This window comes from Halichoerus grypus, chromosome 6, assembly GCF_964656455.1.
Source record: "Halichoerus grypus chromosome 6, mHalGry1.hap1.1, whole genome shotgun sequence".
NCBI classification, from domain to species: Eukaryota; Metazoa; Chordata; class Mammalia; order Carnivora; family Phocidae; genus Halichoerus; species Halichoerus grypus.
Window position 1 is genome coordinate 4,029,872 of NC_135717.1, and position 18,172 is coordinate 4,048,043.

General features: G+C 57.4%; 1 protein-coding gene across 5 annotated transcripts in view; it reads right to left on the reverse strand.

Annotated features, from left to right (window-relative positions):
• Window positions 1–17,755, reverse strand: part of FBXL18 (F-box and leucine rich repeat protein 18) — a 61,507-nt gene extending 43,752 nt beyond the window's left edge. For 4 of the 5 annotated variants that reach the window (XM_078074282.1, XM_078074284.1, XM_036075960.2 and 1 more), the window contains exons 1-3: window positions 17,617–17,755; window positions 11,807–12,022; window positions 7,624–9,167 (exon numbers count right to left, since the gene is read on the reverse strand). In XM_078074282.1, the coding sequence (XP_077930408.1) occupies window positions 7,624–9,167; window positions 11,807–12,022; window positions 17,617–17,634 (1,778 nt within the window). In that variant the 5' untranslated portion in view covers window positions 17,635–17,755. Of the gene's footprint in view, window positions 1–7,623; window positions 9,168–11,806; window positions 12,023–14,046; window positions 14,081–17,616 lie in introns of those variants that run through there. The other variant, XM_078074283.1, reaches the window with a different exon arrangement.
• Window positions 17,756–18,172: the final 417 nt, after the last annotated feature.

Consider the following 18,172-nt stretch of genomic DNA (forward strand, 5'->3'; position numbering starts at 1 on the left):
CCCCCCCCACACACACCTCAAATGCTGACCTGCCGGGCGAGGGGGCAGGGAGATGTACTTAGATACGGTCCCTGTCACACATCACTGCTCGCCTGCGATGCACGGAGCAATGCCAAGGGACAGGGAGGGGATCTGGAGGCTGGGGTGGGAGAGGCGCCCGAGTCAGGCGGGGCCGGGGCTGCTCTGGCCACACGGGGAAGGGTGGGGAGGTACCGGGCAGATCCACAGTCCTGTAGCGGAGAGCCAAGGGTAAGAGGAGCCAAGCTACAAAGCCAGAACTTCAGCTGCGGACAACAACCAAAGAAAAACTGGGGATCCACCCAGGTCAGACCTGCTTTAGAGAGACAGACAGAAAGAGACGGCAAGAGCCACACTGGCCACCGGGCAGGGCCTCGGCACGAGGAGGGAGCGCTGGGGTCAGCCCTGACTCTCCCGCCACAGGGACGACAGCAGGACCCGGGAACGCGGAGTGGAGGACAACACTCCAAACCCTTCCAGACCTTTCTACACACCCAGACGCAAAGCCCAGAGGACAGAGCAGTTCCGAGCAGAGCGATGTGCTGGGGACACACCGTTGGAGGCGCTGAGGAAAACTGACACAGCAGTTCAGCACCAGCTGGGAACACGGCTGTGCAACCAGCAGACGCCGGATTTGTGGCAGGACACTGGGCCAAAGAGCCCTCTAGAGTGAGAGCCAGTGGAAGAAGGGAGGGCTGGGGGAAGCTAACAGGATTCCAGGAGCTGCCAGGAGGAGGGCCAAGAACTAGGAGAAGGGAGAGGGGAGCTGGTGGGAGTTGTGTTCCCCCCCCCAGATATGTCACAGTCCTAACCCCTGGCTCCCGTGAACACACCTTCCTTGGAAACAGGGTCTTTGCAGATGCAATGGCGTTAGGATGAGGTCATGCTGGATGGGGGGGCTCTAACCCAGCGGCGGGCTCCTCACGAGAAGGCCACGCAGAGGCACAGCACCGCAGGCACGTGCGGGGATCGCGCCGCGGGACAGCGCAGCGCTCATAAAATAAGTTTCTAGGATGAGCAAGAAATGCCCACACCCACAACCACAAGGTGGCGGGTCTGCACTGGGGACAGAGTGTCCCGTCCCAGCCCCCAAGGGGAGAGAGACCCCGAATGCTCTGAATGCAGCAACATCCTGAGAGAGGCTGATCCGACCGGGACTGGGTGTAGGGCAAGGGATGGCCTCCCAGTCCTCAAAGCCAAACAAGACCCAAACGGGCCCTGCACTAGATGTGGAGCCCGGGCCTTACCCCCAGACCCCACTGAATGAATTCCATCCTTAAAGCAAGAACTCAGAGAGGCGCGAGCAGAGAGCGGTGCCCCTCAGAGATGCGAAGGTAGCTGTGTGCAGTCCTAATGCACCCCAAGCAAGGACAAGGTGACAACCGAAGTCACGCAGGGCCCAGACAGCAAACAAATGTCAGCCCAGTTAGGAATGCAAATTTTTTGAAAAGAGAAAATGTTTGAACACATTCTTGCATTCTCTCTTTCAAAAACAAATTATTCTCGGGGCGCCTGGGTGGCTCAGTCGTTAAGCGTCTGCCTTCGGCTCAGGTCATGATCCCAGGGTCCTGGGATCGAGCCCCGCATCGGGCTCCCTGCTCCACGGGAAGCCTGCTTCTCCCTCTCCCACTCCCCCTGCTTGTGTTCCCTCTCTGGCTGTGTCTCTGTCAAATAAATAAAATCTTTAAAAAAAAAAAACAAAAACAAATTATTCTCTTCAAAGTCCTGAGGTAAGCATCCCTTTGCAGACCTGAAGGTGGGAAAATGGAAGGGGCGGAAGTCCAGACCGGGGCCTGCGGCTCAGGCTTGCCCCTGGGGCAGGCGGCAGGAAAGGAAGCACGGGCCTGGGGCGCCCTGGTCACTAGATGGCGCTGTGGGTCCACGCTACCCGCCCCAGATCTCGGTTACAAACCCAGTAAGCAGTGTGAGCGCTGTGTTCACACACGCTTTTAAACAGTTTTCAGCTAGCCGACCACTTCCAGGCTCTCCCACTCTGAAGGAAGCCGCCTGCAACAGGTGTTTGGGATGGGGGCAAGCCTGTCCACTCCACCAGCTGCCTGGACAGGCAGGGCCCACACGTCCAAACTTCCCTTCCGCTCCCAGCCCGACGGGGCTGGGGATGACAAAAATGATCCGTCACAATCACCTTCGCCTTGGGGGGCCCGTGGTCCTGCTCCCTCCCAGCCAGGCCTCAACCTTCCAACCAGTGAGGATCTGGCCTCCGGAGCCCGCTCCCCGAGAGGCAGCCTGGTCTCCCCATGGCTCTGTGGACACAGGAAGGTGCTCAGGGAGCACCCCCATCTGCCCACCCACCTCCAGCGGGGCCCAGGCCTCTGGGGCAGACTTGGCACAGCCTCCAGGGCCTGGCTCCAAACCAGCCCTCTCGCTTCCGCCCAGACGCTGCCCTGGTTCTGAGGTCATGAGCAGCCCAGGGTGACTCAGGGTAATGCTTTCCCCTCCCTCCCCCGTGAGGCAGGGCTTAATCAGTCTTGGGAAAGAAGGTGCCCTTCTCTGCAGCCTGTAACCCTCTCTCTGCCAAGGTGCGCCTCGGAACGACGTGTTCCTGCCCGACCTCCCCGCAGGAGCGGCCCTGGCTGCACGGACGCAGCTCCCGGCCAGGAGTCCCGGCGGGCACAAAGCTCAAATTGATGGGCCTCGCTGATGGGGACAGTGGTGGCCGCAGCTGGCCAGCCGGGGACCTCCCACTGGGAAGAGCAGGGGCTGCCCAGGGAGGCGGCCCCAGAAGCAGCGTGCCAGTCTCTCCCGGGCTCGGAGCACCATTTCTTCTCTGCGGCTCCTGCGCACGGCAGGCGGGCAAGTACCACCTGCTCCTTTCACTCCAGCCTCCCCGGGCTCAGCTTGCCGCAGAAGGCAGGAATCCAGAGGAACGGGGCCATTTGGCCGCATTTTAGGAAGTGGTGTTTGTTCTGAACAGGCAGTCCCCAGCTCTGATCAGACATGGTTCTCAGCAGCCGGCGTGCACAGAGAGTCCATTATGAGCGGCAGTCAAGTTCTCGGGCTGACCTACAAAACCCATTTATCCCGGGTCCTGCGGGCCGCCCCAGCCACAAAACCCATCATGCATGCATGGCCCTGCTCCCAGGGAGGACCTCACCACAAGGATCACATTCCAGCCGGGGAAGCCACTCGGTGACCACCAAATGCTGCTGTGTCCCGCTCTTCGATGCTCCCCGGCGCCGGGAGGCAGGACGCGCTGCCAGGGGCCCACAGACCAGCTGTATCACCTAGGCAAGCTCCTCGGCCCTCTGGGCCTCACTTTCCTCATCTGCAAAATGGGACAATAGCTCTACTCCTGGGGTTGTTCAAAATGTTACAGGAGTCAAACCTGGACGCGCGGGAAAAGCACCCGGCAGCCGTGACAAGTCTGCCAGCAGAATGCGACCGCAGTCGGCACCCCCAGCCCTTCCCGTAGCTCCCGGGACACCTCCTGGCTCCGTCTGCCACCTCAGCCCTGCCCGCCCTCCCGCCGGCTCCTGCTCAGTCGGCTCTGATGACTCTTCCTCCACCCCGACTCTTGCTGAGTGACCCCACGGCCTCACAGACTCCGGCGCGCACGCGCGCAGCCGAGCCACACAGCCTCCCCCTGTCCGCTGATGGCAGCCGCATCAGCGCAGCTGCTCGGGCCAAATGCCTCTGCACCATCGGGACCACCCTGACCCCCCCCACCCGCCCCAGGGATCCGATCAATCAGCAAACTCCGACCTCTCCCTGAAGTGTGGGACACAGCCTCCTGCCCCGCCCGTCTGTTTGGACACAGCAGGGTCACCTGCCCTTCTGCTCCCCTCCAGCTACACGGGCCCCTGGCTGCTCCTGAAACACCCGGCACAGCCCATCCCCGGGCCCCGGCACGGACTCGGCTCTGTCCAGCAAAACCTTCCGTGCAGACGGGAACGTTCCGCACGTGTGCCCTGTCCACTGCAGCAGCCAAGAACATGTGCGCTCACCGAGCACCTGAAACGGGGCTCGTACCGCTGAGAAACTGCATGCCTGAGTCTATTTCATGTTAACTCGTTCAAACGTAAGTCGCCTGTGATTAACGGACACTGAATTCCGTGCCGCTCCGCCCGGCTGGAATGTTCCTCCCAGGTTGTACTTTGCTAACTCAACTTCGTGAAATCTTTTCTCAAATCTCACCTTCATGACGTTCACCACCGCCTGCCCTCCCTCATCCCTCAGCCCGCTCTGCTTCCTTCTCCCCAGCATCCCTTACTCTCTCATAAACCACATTCTTTCTTCCGTGCACTGTTGGCCCGCTCTCCCCACTGGAATGTCAGCTCCCCAGGGACAAGGATCTCTCTGCCTAGGACAGAACCCAGCATAACAGGTGTTCATATATTTGTTAGATGGAGAAAGAACCATCACGGGGACCGCAGGTGCCAAGCCCTGTTCCATAGGCCTTACAGGTACAAATTCCTTTGGGCTTACCAGCCCCACTTCACAGGTGAAGGACCTGGGAGTGCCGGGGGTGGGGGGCTGGTGAACCAGCTCAGACGCCACGCCCACTCCCCTCTGCCCGAGGTGGAGGGGCCAGCAGCCCAGGGAGCCAGGAGCACCTGCTGTCTCTAAACGGTCCTACAGGTACCAGACACTGAACGCTCTGGAGTGAGGCAGGTGTTTGGGGGAGAGATTTCGACTACTCTGACTTGCTGAATTACGTGACTGTGTTACTTTATTTTACTTTCATCAGTTTCCGTTTTTATCCAACACTCCCCGATGATGACCAAACAGTGTGACCACAGTCCAGTCAGAAAAGGTACAAGGCTTAATGGGCTGGCAAGAAGGCAAAAAAAAACAAAAAAACTGATGGCAAAGATGAGAGATGAGAGACCCAAAAATACTTTGACTCCGAATTTGGTGACATTCGACCTCAAATGCTCACTCGGCCTCCGCTCATTAAGGAACATTCAATTCCTAATCACAGACTCCCGTAGGTTAGCAGGGTCGCAGACCTGCCGAGTCTTCTGTTTGTTAAATGTAGGGATCCGTTTGCACCTTCCAGTGACATGTGGCCTCCTGACCATGCACTTACCACCACTTCTTCCAGAAAGGCCAGTGACATGATAGCAAAGGCACAGGAAGAAGCAAGGAGGGACAAGGTGCTGGACAGAGAAGAACCAGTGAACAGAGAGGTCGCGGATTCCTGGTGTCACAAACAAACAGGCAAGAAGGCAAGCGTGGGCACCTCAGAAGTCGGAAAGGCCCATCCCGTGCAGGGGGTGGTGGAGGGGGCTGGCTGCTGCGGTCAGGGCCTCTCCTCCACCCCACCCCAGCAGAAGTGCCCAAGCCGGAGAAAGTAACACAGAGGACTCGATGAGGGCCATGAGGCAGAGGTGGGCAGGAAAAGGAACATGGGGCGGGGGGTCAAGAAGCAAAGAGCAGGCCTGCAATCCTCACTCCCGCGAGCCCTGGGAAGCCAGTGGCCAGGAGTGCCGGGCCCACCTGGAGCAGGACAGAGGGTCCCAAAGGCCCTGCAACAGGAACAGCAACTCTGCCCATCGCGCGCCCTTAACCCTCTCGCGACCTCCTGTATGACCCCTGGGCAAGCTCCGGAAGCGTCTGGGGAGGCACAGCCAGAGCCCAGCACCCGCAGCTCTGCACGTGGCTACAGGGTCTCACAGACACCGGACAATAAAACTCGAATGAAGTGAACTTTGACTCAGAGCAGGTTCTCAAAGCAAGTGTAACTGGAACGCGCAGGACACAGCAAAAACAACTCCCAAATACGGGGCTCTGAGGACACTCGGGCTGAGGACCCAAGCTGCGAATCCAGGGCGTGTGAATCCAACATGGCAGGAAAACACCTGCTCTGCCGCGTGGAAGGCTGGGGTTGGGCCCTGGGCCTCTCAGCCCCCAATGAGCAGGGCCTCAGGGAGCCGCAGTGTGCGTACTGCGCTTGGAGGGGAGGCGGAGGCAGTCTGCGCAGAGCTGTGCAAGGCTCCGGGGTGTGAGCCGCAAAGCCCCGGCCAGCTCCAACGCAAATCTGGCCCATTTCCTGTCACATGACACCTTCTGAGGGGAGAGTGGAGGTCGGCAAAGGACACAGAAGTCTCCATTTTGCACGGCTCCGGGGTCAAGGTCAAGCTCTGGAGTGAGACTGAGCTGGGAGAACCTCAACTCCTCCCTCAAGCTTCCACTAGCTCGTCTGTGAAATGGCAACAACGGAGGGCTGTCCCGGGGATTAAACCAGACGGTGCCCAGGGGCGCCTGGGTGGCTCAGTCGTTAAGAGTCTGCCTTCGGCTCAGGTCATGATCCCAGGGTCCTGGGATCGAGCCCCACGTCGGGTTCCCTGCTCGGCAGGAAGCCTGCTTCTCCCTCTCCCACTCCCCCCTGCTTGCATTCCTGCTCTCGCTGTCTCTGTCTGTCAAAAAAATAAATAAAAAAATAAAATAAAAAATAAAATAAAAATAAAAAAAATAAACCAGACGGTGCCCAGAAGCCCCTGGCTGAGCACCTGGCCTCACCAAAGGCACAAAGTGCGCGCGGACCGTCGAGCAGACAATGACACACGCGTCTCAGGGCCCCTGGCGCCGCCCCCACCCGGCCGTCCACCCCTCAGCTCCAGCCTGACGGAGAGACCAGCTAACGGATCCACACGCCGCCGCCACTTCCTCCCCAACCTGAGGCGAGAGCTGGGGTCCGCTGCCGCCATACCTTTCCAGTAGTTTCTAGGAAACAGTGCAATTTTGCAAGATCAGATCTGTCAAGATTTTCAAACACGTCTCGAGTCAACAGAGGCTCTTCCCCTTTAAACGCTGGGTCCTCACGAGAGCCCCCCTCACTCCACAGCTCGATTCGGCAGAGTCCACTCCGCGTCTGGGCCCCTGTGACAAGGGCCTGGTGGGTTCTGCCCTCACTCTCTCAGACCAGCCTGCCTCCTGCCCCAGGCCACCGTCACCTCCCAACCACGTGCGGCCCCCGCTTCAGCGGCCCTCTCCAGCTCCTCCGTCCCGGCCCCTCCTGTCCAGGTGGGGCGCCGGTGGGGGGGCCTCTCCCAACCGGAAATCGGCCCGCCCCCCTGCGCCGGCTGAAGTCCTTTCACCTCACCTGGTTCCCCGCCCCACCTCGCCTGTGCTTTGGGACACGTGCGTTTTTGCAAGACCGCGGGGGCTGCAGCACATGCTGCCTGCTTTCCCAGCAAGCCTCGGCCTCGAGTCTCCCAGCTCACGGACTCGTAGCTCCGACAATCACAAAGTCGGACAGAAAGCCCCGAGTTCAGCTCCCAGCTGCCCCGCTTACCAGCTGTTGCATGGGAGCAAAAATAGCCACCTCGCGGCCGTCAGGAGGACGGAGCAAGACCGCGCGCAGTAGCATCTTCGAGCGCATCCCTGCCTCCCGCCTGCCTCCCTGGGCTCTGCCCACTGCTGCCCCCGTCCCGTCCCCGCCTGCGGGGCCCCTGTCGGCCCCGCCCGGACTCTCAGCCACTGGAGGCCAGCCCGCCCCTCGTTCAGCCCATCTCGGCAGACGGGCAGTAGGTGCGCAAACATTTGCCGAATGAGAGGCCGTGCTACCCACGTCCCCCCGCCGCCTTTCACGCCTCCAAGGGGCCCGCCGAGGCCGCAGAGGAGCTGCCAGGGCCCCCTCACCTGAGGTCCTTCAGCCGCTTGCAGTGCTTCAGCATGTCCGAGAGGGCGGACATGTAGACCACCTTCCCCATCATGCCCAGGTTGGCCAGCGAGAGCGACTGCAGCTGCTGGCACTGCAGGCCGATGCTGACCAGCCCGGAGCCCGTCAGGATGCTGGGCAGCTGGGCCAGCGTCAGGTGCCTCAGGAACGCCAGCTGCCCGATGGCGGCCACCTCCGAGTCCCCGACGTTCTGCGCCCGGCTGCAGGGCGGGAGGGAGTTGCGGATGGCGGGCTCGTTGCGCGGCATGGCGGAGGAGAAGTTGGACCCGATCAGCTCGAGGCGCTCCAGAAAGGGCACGTCCTTCAGCAGAGACCAGAACACGGAGGAAGGCTGAGGGCCCGCCTGCCCCGAGAAGGGGTTGGGGCAGGACTGCACGCCGATGCGCACCTTCTTGCCGAAGCCGCGGGGCACGGCGTGCATGGCGGGCTGGGCGGGCGCGCGGTCGGCCCGCGGCGCCGAGTCGGCCACGGAGCAGACGGGCAGGGACAGGGAGCGCAGGTGGCGCAGCCGGGCCAGCAGCTGGCAGAGGTGGCGGCCCGGGCCCTCGGAGCTGTGGTGGTGGGCGGCCGAGAGGTTGAGGTGGCGCAGGTTACGGCAGGACGCCACCAGCGTCTCCAGGATGCCGCTGTCGATATCGTCCTCCGCCTTGCGGAGCAGGGAGTCCGGGGACAGGCAGTGGACACAGCCGCTGAGGTTCAGGCTCGCCAGGCTGCGGAGCTCCTTCCCGCCGTTGATGACCCGCTGGATCAGGTGGCCGCCGGACAGCGTGCAGCGGCTGAAGCTGAAGTAAAACGGGTTGTTGAACTTCATGTGCTGGAGCAGGGACGAGCCGTTGAGCCAGGACTTGGGCAGCTGCAGGGCGTCCAGCGCGACGTTGCGGGCCATGGAATCCAGGAGGTTCTTGGTGGCCCCGCTCTCGGCGAAGCTGCCAGGCACAGAGATGAGGAAGGCGTGGAGGTTCTCGGGCGTGCGGTCGCTGAGCACGGCCAGGTAGAGCCGCACCACCTCCTGATTGATGTAGCCCGGGGCCAGGCGCGCATAGAAGACCCGCAGGTTCTGGTAGTGGGGCACGTTGCTCTGGCCCACCATCAGCTGGCCCGAGAGGATGGCGCCCTCGCGCGTGCGGTCCAGGATCTCGAAGTAGAGCAGCAGCTTCTCCAGGCTGGTGCAGCAGGGCACGACGCCATAGGAGGGCGTGTACAGTGTCTGCTTGAGCTCCCGCACGCGGCTCAGCGTGGCCTTGCACTCGCCGCTCAGCTGGCCGGCATCGAAGCCGGGGCTCACGTCGATGGCCAAGGAGCGCAGGTGCTGCAGGGCCGAGAGCATCTTGGAGAGGCGCAGGGAGGTCAGGTGGCAGCCCGAGAGGTTCACCTTGACCAGGCTGCGGCAGCGGGCCACGTGCTCGATAGTGGCACCCGACAACCAGTAGCAGCCGGCCATGTTGAGCTGCTGGATCTCCCGGCCGATCTCCTTCACCAGCTGCTTCACTTTATCCTCGCTCGCCTGCAGGAAAGGCCGGGAATGGGGGGTGGGGGGGGTGGTCAAGGAAGGAAAGGGGCTGAAGACACCCAGGCGACTCCTTCGCCTTTACCCCTCAGGTCGCGCCCTCCCCCACGACACTCAGGGCCTCACCAGTCGAGCGGAGGGGAGACACTGGAGGGGAGAGCTGGCCCCTCCTCCCCCTCCCACACGCTCACCTACCACAGGCCAACAGTCAAGAGGCCCCAGTTAGGCGGGAATGTAAAAACGGTGCAGCTGGTGTGGAAAAGTGTGCTGGTTCCTCAAAAAGCTAAACATGGAGTGACCATGTGACCCGGCAATTCCCCTGCTAGGCGTGCGCCTGAGGGAATGGGAAAAACAGGGACTCACTCCCCGCTCCCCGATGTTCACAGCAGCACTAGTCCCAGGAGATAGAAACAACCCAACGCCCACCGACAGACAGAACCAACATGGTCTGCACATACAAGGAAAGACTATGTAGCCACGGAAAGGAGCAAAGCTCTGACACACACCACAACGTGGGTGAACCTTGAGGACGTCACACAAGGGGAAAGAAGCCAGTCCTAAAAGATCTCATGTTGTGTGATTCCACTTACACGAATTACCCAGAAGAGGCGAATTCACTAGCAGAAAGCAGAACAGAGGTTACCAGGGGCTGGGGGGAGGGGGAATAGGGAGTCACTGCTCACAGGATCTAGAGTTTCTGTTCGGGGTGATGGAAAAGCTCTGGCACCACCACAAATGGATGCACCGCGTAACATACAGCAACACGCACTTAAAAATGGCGAAGATGGTGCATGTTATGTTGACTTGGGGTTTTCTGAATCACACAATGGAATCGTGCCCTGAAAACTTGATCCTTTACGTCATCTGCATTTTCACATCTTAGGTATTCCTCAAACACCTGCCGTGGACTGCTCAGGTGAGCCACGGTACGTCTAGTGAGGGAACCCGGGGGCCAACAGCAGGACGTCCTGGCCGCTGCCAAGGAGGCCTTCAGCAGCAACACTGCCTGGAGCGCCCACGCATGTGGTGTGCGTGCATCCCGATCACTTCTCTCAGGTAGACTCGCGCAGGACACGAGCATCTCCAATGCTCCAGATACACGGCGCTGCGACATTGCGCTGGGGGCACCTGCCCCTCCCTCTCCAGGAAAGAACTCTCCCAGGCAGGAAGCCTGACCTTGGCTCTGGGGAGTCAGCTCAGCCTCCCCGCACACCCACACTCTCCCAGCAGAGAGGAGCACAGCATGCTCTCACAGAGAGAACCAAGCTCTGGAGGGGCCTCACTCGGGGTTCAAATGCATAGCTTCACAGCCAGTGACAACAGTTAGGAACCCCTCCCACAGTCTCCTAAAATTTGGGTTCCGGTCAAGACCTCTATTGTTATCTTTAAGATATGTCGTCAACTGACTTTCAACAAAAGTTGCAAGGCAACCATAAAAAGGAATAAAACCTTGCCATTTGCAACAACATGGATGGAGCTAGAGAGCTTAATGTTAAGTGAAGACAAATACTGTATGATTTCACTCATATGTGAATTTAAGAAGCAAAAGAGCAAAGGGAAAAAGAGAGAGAGACAAATCAAGAAACAGACTTAACTGCAGAGAACAAAGTGATGGTGACCAGAGGGGAGGCGGGGGGACTGAGGAGTGCACTTGTGGTGAGCACCAGGTGATGTGCACCTGAAACTAATATAGCACTGTATGTTAACTATACTGGAACTAAAATGTAAAAACATAATTAAAAAACTTGCAAGGCACTTACTGAGGAAAGGACAACCATGTCCATAAGTGATGTTGGAACAACTGAAGAGCCGTATACAAAGAAGGGAACCCTTGATCCTTACCTCACACCACATATAGAGATTAACACAACAGGGATCGCACACTTACCGTAAGAGCTAAAGCTATAAAGCTTCTACGAGACAACGTAGCAGAAAATCTTCACAACCTCAGGTCTAACAGTTTTCTTCAACAGATTACAAAAAATATGAACTCGAAAAAAAATCAATAAATTGCACTTCAACTTAAACACTTATTCTCTTCAAAAGATACTGTTAAAAAAAAAAAAGAAAACAGAAAGGCAAACCACAGACTCTGAGAGAAAATACTCACAATACGGGTATCTGAAAAAGGACCCAGAGTACAAGAGAACTCCTAGAAGTCCACAAGAAAAAGTCCTACACAGTGGCTTCTGGAAAGAAGATATAGGAACAGCCCAGCCCTGGATGGAAACAGCACCGTGGACACCCCAGCACCCTACCCAGGCCAGGTAAAAGCACAAGGCGACACCTGTCCCACCCATCAGAAGAACGGACACTTAGAAGCCCGGCCAGGGGGGTGCAAGGCAGCTGAAGGCCCACACGCAGCTGCTGGAGGGTAAGATGGTGCCTCCCCACACCACCGAGAAAGTTCCAGAACCCACTCCTGGGCATCTGCTGGATGCCCCCCACTGGGTGGCCCGCTACCCGCACCTCTCGGCCTCTAGCTTTCATCACCTCGTGTGTCTCAGAGGTTGAGCCAGTCAGGACTCTGAGCGCCCGCCCCCTTTGTCACCAGCCACGCGGCGCCCCACTGCCCAGCTATGCTGGTCCTCAGGTGGGCGTGTGGGCTGTCCCCACCCCTGCAAACCCTGCCTCACCTCATAGTCCTTCTGCAGCAGCACGGTGTGGGTGAGGCTCTTGTCCAGGCACAGCACCGCGAGCTTCCGGCAGGTGCGCCGGACGTTCAGAACCAGGTCTGTGCTGGGGACGTGGCTCAGGATGTGCAGCAGGATCTCATCCGAGAAGCCGAGAAGGTGGGCGCCCACCGCCATGGCGGCTGCTGCAGGGGGCATGTCGTCATCGTTGGATGTGTCCTGAAAATAAGGGCAACACCGAATTCCCATGGGATCCCCCAGGGTGGCCTTCATCCTGGCCTCCTCAACCAAGGACAGGTGCCAAGAGCAGCCCGCGCCATAGTCTGTGGGAAAGAAGGTGCTTTTACCAAAAATCTTAACTGCAGAGCAAGAAGCCATGATACTCTTCAAAAGCCCCTTTTAGATCTGCACACTAGGATCTCTCGCCAAAAGTAAGAGATTCAAAATGAAACTTCAATTCTTTTCCAAATTTAAGGGATTTTTTCCTACTAAAGGTCTCCTATCAAGTCTGGCATGTTTCAGACTCAACTTAGGACCACCAGCCAGGGCTGTCCGCTTGTGAAAGCTGCTATTCTCCCACTGTCCCAACGTCATACTGGATTCTTAAAACACTTGGGTGGGAGAATTCTATCAAGAAACAGTAAGAACTGGGGCTAACAACAGTGACTTTACCTCTCGGGGTTGCTGTGATGGATATCAAGCCCTCAGCCAGTGGCCGGGGGCAGCTAGTCCCAGCACTGGGATTAAGGGCAAGAAAAGCCAGAAGAATGAAACTATCAAGTCCTTATGAATAAGAAACAGCACCTAGGGGCGCCTGGGTGGCTCAGTCGTTGGGCGTCTGCCTTCGGCTCAGGTCATGATCCCAGGGTCCTGGGGTCGAGCCCCGCATCGGGCTCCCTGCTCGGCAGGGGGCCTGCTTCTCCCTCTCCCACTCCCCCTGCTTGTGTTCCCTCTGTCACTGTCTCTCTCTCTATCAAATAAATAAATAAAATCTTTAAAAAAAAAAAAAAAGAAACAGCATCTACTCATGACATTAAGATCAGTACTACTAGCTAACAGGGAGCCACCCCGCCTTATCACACTTTCTGGCTAGGAACTCGCGTTGTACCTCCCGCAAGATGTCCACACATTTCAGTTTGTTCCAGCAGCTATCTGCAAAAGGTTTTCTTCCCTAACCTGGGCCTTCCGCCATTCCTGGTTGATGTGTACAACCGAGAGGGAGGGGGGATTCAACCCAGGTTGGTGGGACATGAAATCCCCAAATCAAGGACAAAGGAACTGGAGGCTCTCCGTGGTGGGGAGGGATCCCTGTATCTTCCCAGCACTCCCCAGGAGGGATCCAGGCCCCCCCAAACCGTCCTCACTGAGGGGGTGCCTGTATGACCGCTCGCAGGAGAGAGCACCCAGGATTATTTCCCCTGCCATTTCCAGCGATTCTGTCTGCAAGCCCTCCTCCTCCCGCCTGACTTTTCTTCTGCACATATCTGCAGGGATGGAAGCACCGAGGCCTGGAAAGCCCTGCTGCTGCCATGGCAACCATGAAGCCCGGGGCGCGAGAGCCGGGCGCAAGCCCCACGCAGCCTCCAGGGGTTTCCCGGGCACTCAGACTGTGGCGGTGCCCCTCTACTCGGTCCTGACAAGCTCCACGGCCTGCCAAGCCCTCCCCAGGCCTGGGAAAGGGTCTCAACAAATATTTCCCACCTGGTTAACAGCATTGGTCCTTCCCACGTTCCCTTCTCCGTAAGAGGCAGCAGCCAGATGTGCCCTCACTGCTCCCCTTTCCATCTGAGGTGCCTTCAATCCTGTCTCGCTACTCCCAAGGTCTGCAAGGGCACCCAAGTCCAAGGGGCTAGTGTTCTCAACCATTAGTGACTTTCCTTAGCTCAGTGCTTCCCAGAGCCAGTCGTGGGTATCAGATTCCCAGACCCTACCCCAGACCTAGGGACTCGGTCTGCAGGGAGAGGCTCAAACCAGAGGGATCCTTATCAGGCAAGGCTGGCAACAGGGCTCTGGCAGGGAGAGGGCCTAGGGGCAAGAGGGAGGAATGGCTTGAATCCGCTGAGCAGCCTGAGACAAACCCCTCCTCATCCCCCTATGTGCAGATTTATCAAAGTAAGAATGCCTTCTGGGAGCAATGAGAACACAGGGCAAAACAGTGTAAGAAGCTCCAGCATCATATAATGTCCACACTATACTACTAATACTGAATTTCTCTTAAAACCACCCAGAAGTTACAGAGGCACCTGGCTGGCTCAGACAGTAGAGCATGTGACTCCTGATCTCAGGGCTGTGAGTTCGAGCTCCACATTGGGCATGGAGCTCACACTAAAAAAAAAAAAAAATAAAAAGATACCATTAAAACCACCTAGAAGTTACATTAAGGAGAAAGAAAAAAAAAAAAGGCAGGAACTCAGTTCCAGCCCCCTCTGTCCAGTCTCAGCACACCCCACAAGATGACTTTCCCCACATTCTGTGCTCCTAAATGCTGCCCTGAGGCCAGCCCCCTGCAGGCACTTGGGAGCAGCTGGGTCCCCCTGGTCTCCAAAGGCCGATCCTGGGAGGTGGCTGCCGGGTTTGCAATAGTCAAGTCTCTTGCCTGGAACCCAGACTTTCCAAGCCAACGTCCTGTGGTTTCTAAGTCCACACACACACCTTCTCCCTAGGAAAGGCAGAAGCTCTGCAGAGGCCAACAGCAAACAAGGAGTGCTCCCTAGGAAAGGAGTGAAACAAAACTGTGGCCCGGAGAATTCCCACCTCCACACACACCCGTATACACTGGCATCTGCTTCCCTCCGCCTCTCAGAACGATGTGTTCTCAGCCTCGGGGGAACTAAGGCAGACCCATTCTCCATCTCAAAACCGTTAGGTAAGGGGCGCCTGGCTGACTCAGTCAGTAGAGCAGGTGACTATCGATCTTGGGGTCGTGAGTTCAAGCCCCACAGTGGGCATAGAGCTTACTTAAAAAAAAATAAAAGGGTAAGTAGCCTGACGTCAGACTCAGGTTGGGCCTGATCAGCTGAAACTGCCCTTCCCTCCACAAGAAAAGGGCTGCTGGGGCTTCCTGACAGGTCCTGGACAGGCATCCCGTGTGGTCTGCGGAAAATCAATCCAGGGATGAGGACAGACGGGGGTCTCTCAGGTGCATCTGGGAACCATATGGCTAGAACCAGATGATGACCGCTTATAGGTGGTGTGAAGTGTAAGGGTTAAAAAGAGTTTAATGCACTTCTCAGAATGTAACATTTCACAATTTTTTTTAAGAATTGAAGCAAAAAAAAAAAAAAAGAAAGAAAGAAAGAAAAGGAAGAAAAAGAAAAGAAAAATTAAGCACTGAAACTTCAGTACCTGCCCAAAAAACATCCCCCCTCCCAGATGTTTACCAGTCAGGTACCCAAAGAAATCACAGGATTCACAAACCAACTGATGAGATGTCTGGACTGATGTAAATAAGCCAAAGGGAGAGACAGAGATGAAACGAGATTGGTCACGTGTTAACTAAGAAAACAGGGCATTGGTCGGAGGGTGGCGCCTGGCTGGCTCAGTCAGTGGAGCATGTTGATGTCAGGGTTCTAAGTTCAAGCCCCACGTTTGGCATAAAGCTTACTTAAAAAAACAAAAAAGAATAAACACTAAATGGAAAAAAAATTTTTTTAAATAACGGGGCAGTGGATACAACAGAACAGAAAGGCTCATCACAGTGCACTGTCACAATGTGAAATTGTTATATATAGCATACTTTGCATTATAAAAACTTTGTTAAATCACAGGGTCAGTCAGAAGAGGTGCACGATTGTATGGGTTTCCACTCTGCACTCTGTCCCGCTTCCTAGGTCTCTGCTTCTCTAGTTGGCAATTTCTGGAATGTGCCCTGCGCCATGCCGCCAAGCTTTCCCATAAGCTGTTCCCTCCATTAGACATGCCACCACACAGGAAAACTGCTACTTTCAGAACTTGGGCTCAAAGGCTCAAACACAGTGAAGCCCTCCCAGCGTCAGCCGGACGGGTCCTGCCCCTCCCCTGCGGTACCAGGGATCCTCCTCTCCTTCCAGCCTCATCTGATGAATTGCCCCGGTTTGCCTGCTTGCTTATCTCCTCACTAGGCCAAGAACGGCTCCGGAACAGGGATCTATTTTTCATTTCCAAGAGAAAGAAGCACAGAACCAGGTGAGTCGACAGATCACCACTTCAGAATCATTTGAAGCATTACAAGAAACGTAGACCCCTACTCCCAGAAACTCTGGGAGTAATCTGGGCATCTACATTTTAAAGCTGGTAATGACTTTCAAAATCAGACCACCTCATTCTGGAATCCTATAGTGGGGAGAGTTGCACAACCTTGTGAATATATTTTTTTAAAACTGCTTTGGGGCGCCTGGCTGGCCAGTCGATGGAGCATGCAACTCTAGATCTCAGGGTTGTGAGTTCAAGCCCCATGCTAGGCATAAAGCTTACTTTAAACACACACACACTTTAAAAATGTGAATTTTATGCTGCAAACTATGTATCAATAGGTAACAAATAGAACATCCCAGAGGGGACCTTGATCTCCACATGCAGGGTAGAACAAGACCTCCACGAAGTAACAAGAGGCTTCACTGGCCAGGTCACTCATATGTGCTTCAAGGAACAGAGGGCCCTTTGTACTAGGACCCCATAAGACCAAGGTACCAGCCCCCCAACTCCAGCAAGTACACACAACTACCTGGAATCCGCTAACACAGCCAGGCGACTCCATAACTATTCCTTAAAGAGCTGTGGCTTTCTAGCCCTTCAATCCTACCACCAGTCTGCAGGTGTATCCCACACCCTACCCCTCAATCGGGGTGCCACCTCTAAGCCAAACTCACCTCAAAAGAAGAGGAAGTGTCAGCAACCCCACCCCATCCGTTTCGAAGAAAACACCTGAACCTCTGACTCCTGTTCCCCAGAGCACAGGTAAGACCCTAAGACAGTGCACTCAAAGGTCCAAGTCCCAGATGATAAATACACACACATGTGCCCACAAGTACACACAGATAGGCAGGAAGCAACAGATGGAAAGACACTAGTCAGAGTCCAGATCCCCATACCCTGGTCTGCAGATAAAATACCTTACACCACATTGCAGGGACTCAAACCCGGACTTGTGGAGCACTGGGGAAAGGAATTCCGGGGTAAGCCAGAAGTCTCCCAGGTAAAATGGCTTTTCCTCCATTACCCGCCAAGTCACACAACAAGCAGGCGCAGAGAAAAGTGGGCTGAAACTGAGCATTCAGAGATAGAGGATGAGGTGCAGAGTGGACATGAAAGACGAACGTCTCATGGCTCCAAGGGCTGAGCCCAGGTACAGGGGCACGGGAAAAGGGCCTGAGAGGACTTCAGGAGCACGGAAACTCTGGGGGCGCAGAGGCGGGGAAGAACTCTGGCGATCACGACTGCGGGGCTGGGAAAGGGATGGAAAACCCACGGGGAGAGAGCTTGTGCCTTCGCAACAGGGTGAGGGCCTGAGGGGCGGGACGAGGCAAGGATGGGGCAAGGGGCAAGGTCGGGATAGGGATGGGAAGGACCAGGCGAGGCCGAGGCCAGGGTCGGGGCAGGAAGGACCAAACCCGGCCGACGCCAGGGTTGGGGTGGAAAGGGCCAAGCGCGACCGGGGTAGGGGTCGAGGTCAGGGTGGGAAGCATAGAGCCGGGCCGCGGTCGGGACGGGAAGGATGGAGCGGGTCAGGGGGCTGGATGGAAAGGACGCAAAGGGGACCGAGGCGGGATGGGAAGGCCCGAGCGGAGCCAAGGCCGCGGGGCAGGAAGGAGAGCGGAGAGAGGCGCCGGCCGTACCTCTCCGGAGCTGGCCATGCCGAAGGCGGGCGGGGCCGCGGCCGCGGAAGCCGCAGCCCCAGGGCCTCCCCCTGGCCCGCCAGGGATGCTCAAAGCCGGCGCGTCCGCGGCTCCACAGACACCCCGGTAGGGGGCGGGGCCTCCGGCCACTTCCGGCGCCTGCCGTACGCACTTCCGCTCGCCAGCCGGCGTGCCCTGCGCCGCCGCCATGTTGGGTGCGGCGCCGCTGCCTGGGGCCCTGCTAGGGCGCGGGGGGAGCCCTGGAGGACCCAGTCCGCCGCAGCTGCCTCTCTGACCTGGGCTCCCCCTCCTCTGCTCCCTGCCTGCTCCTTTCCAGCCACACTGGTCTCCCCTTGCCGGCCTAGCACTCTCCTGCCTGCAGGCCTTGGCGTTTGCGTCCCGTGCCCCCAAATGTGCGAGAACCACGTGTGGACCACCCCGCAGCCAGGGGCATCACCTCCTCCCTGCCGTCCACACCCACCCCAGACTCACCCCTTATCTTGTATTTTTCTCCGTACCTCGATGCACTGTCCGACCTACTGTGTCTTTTTCTTTT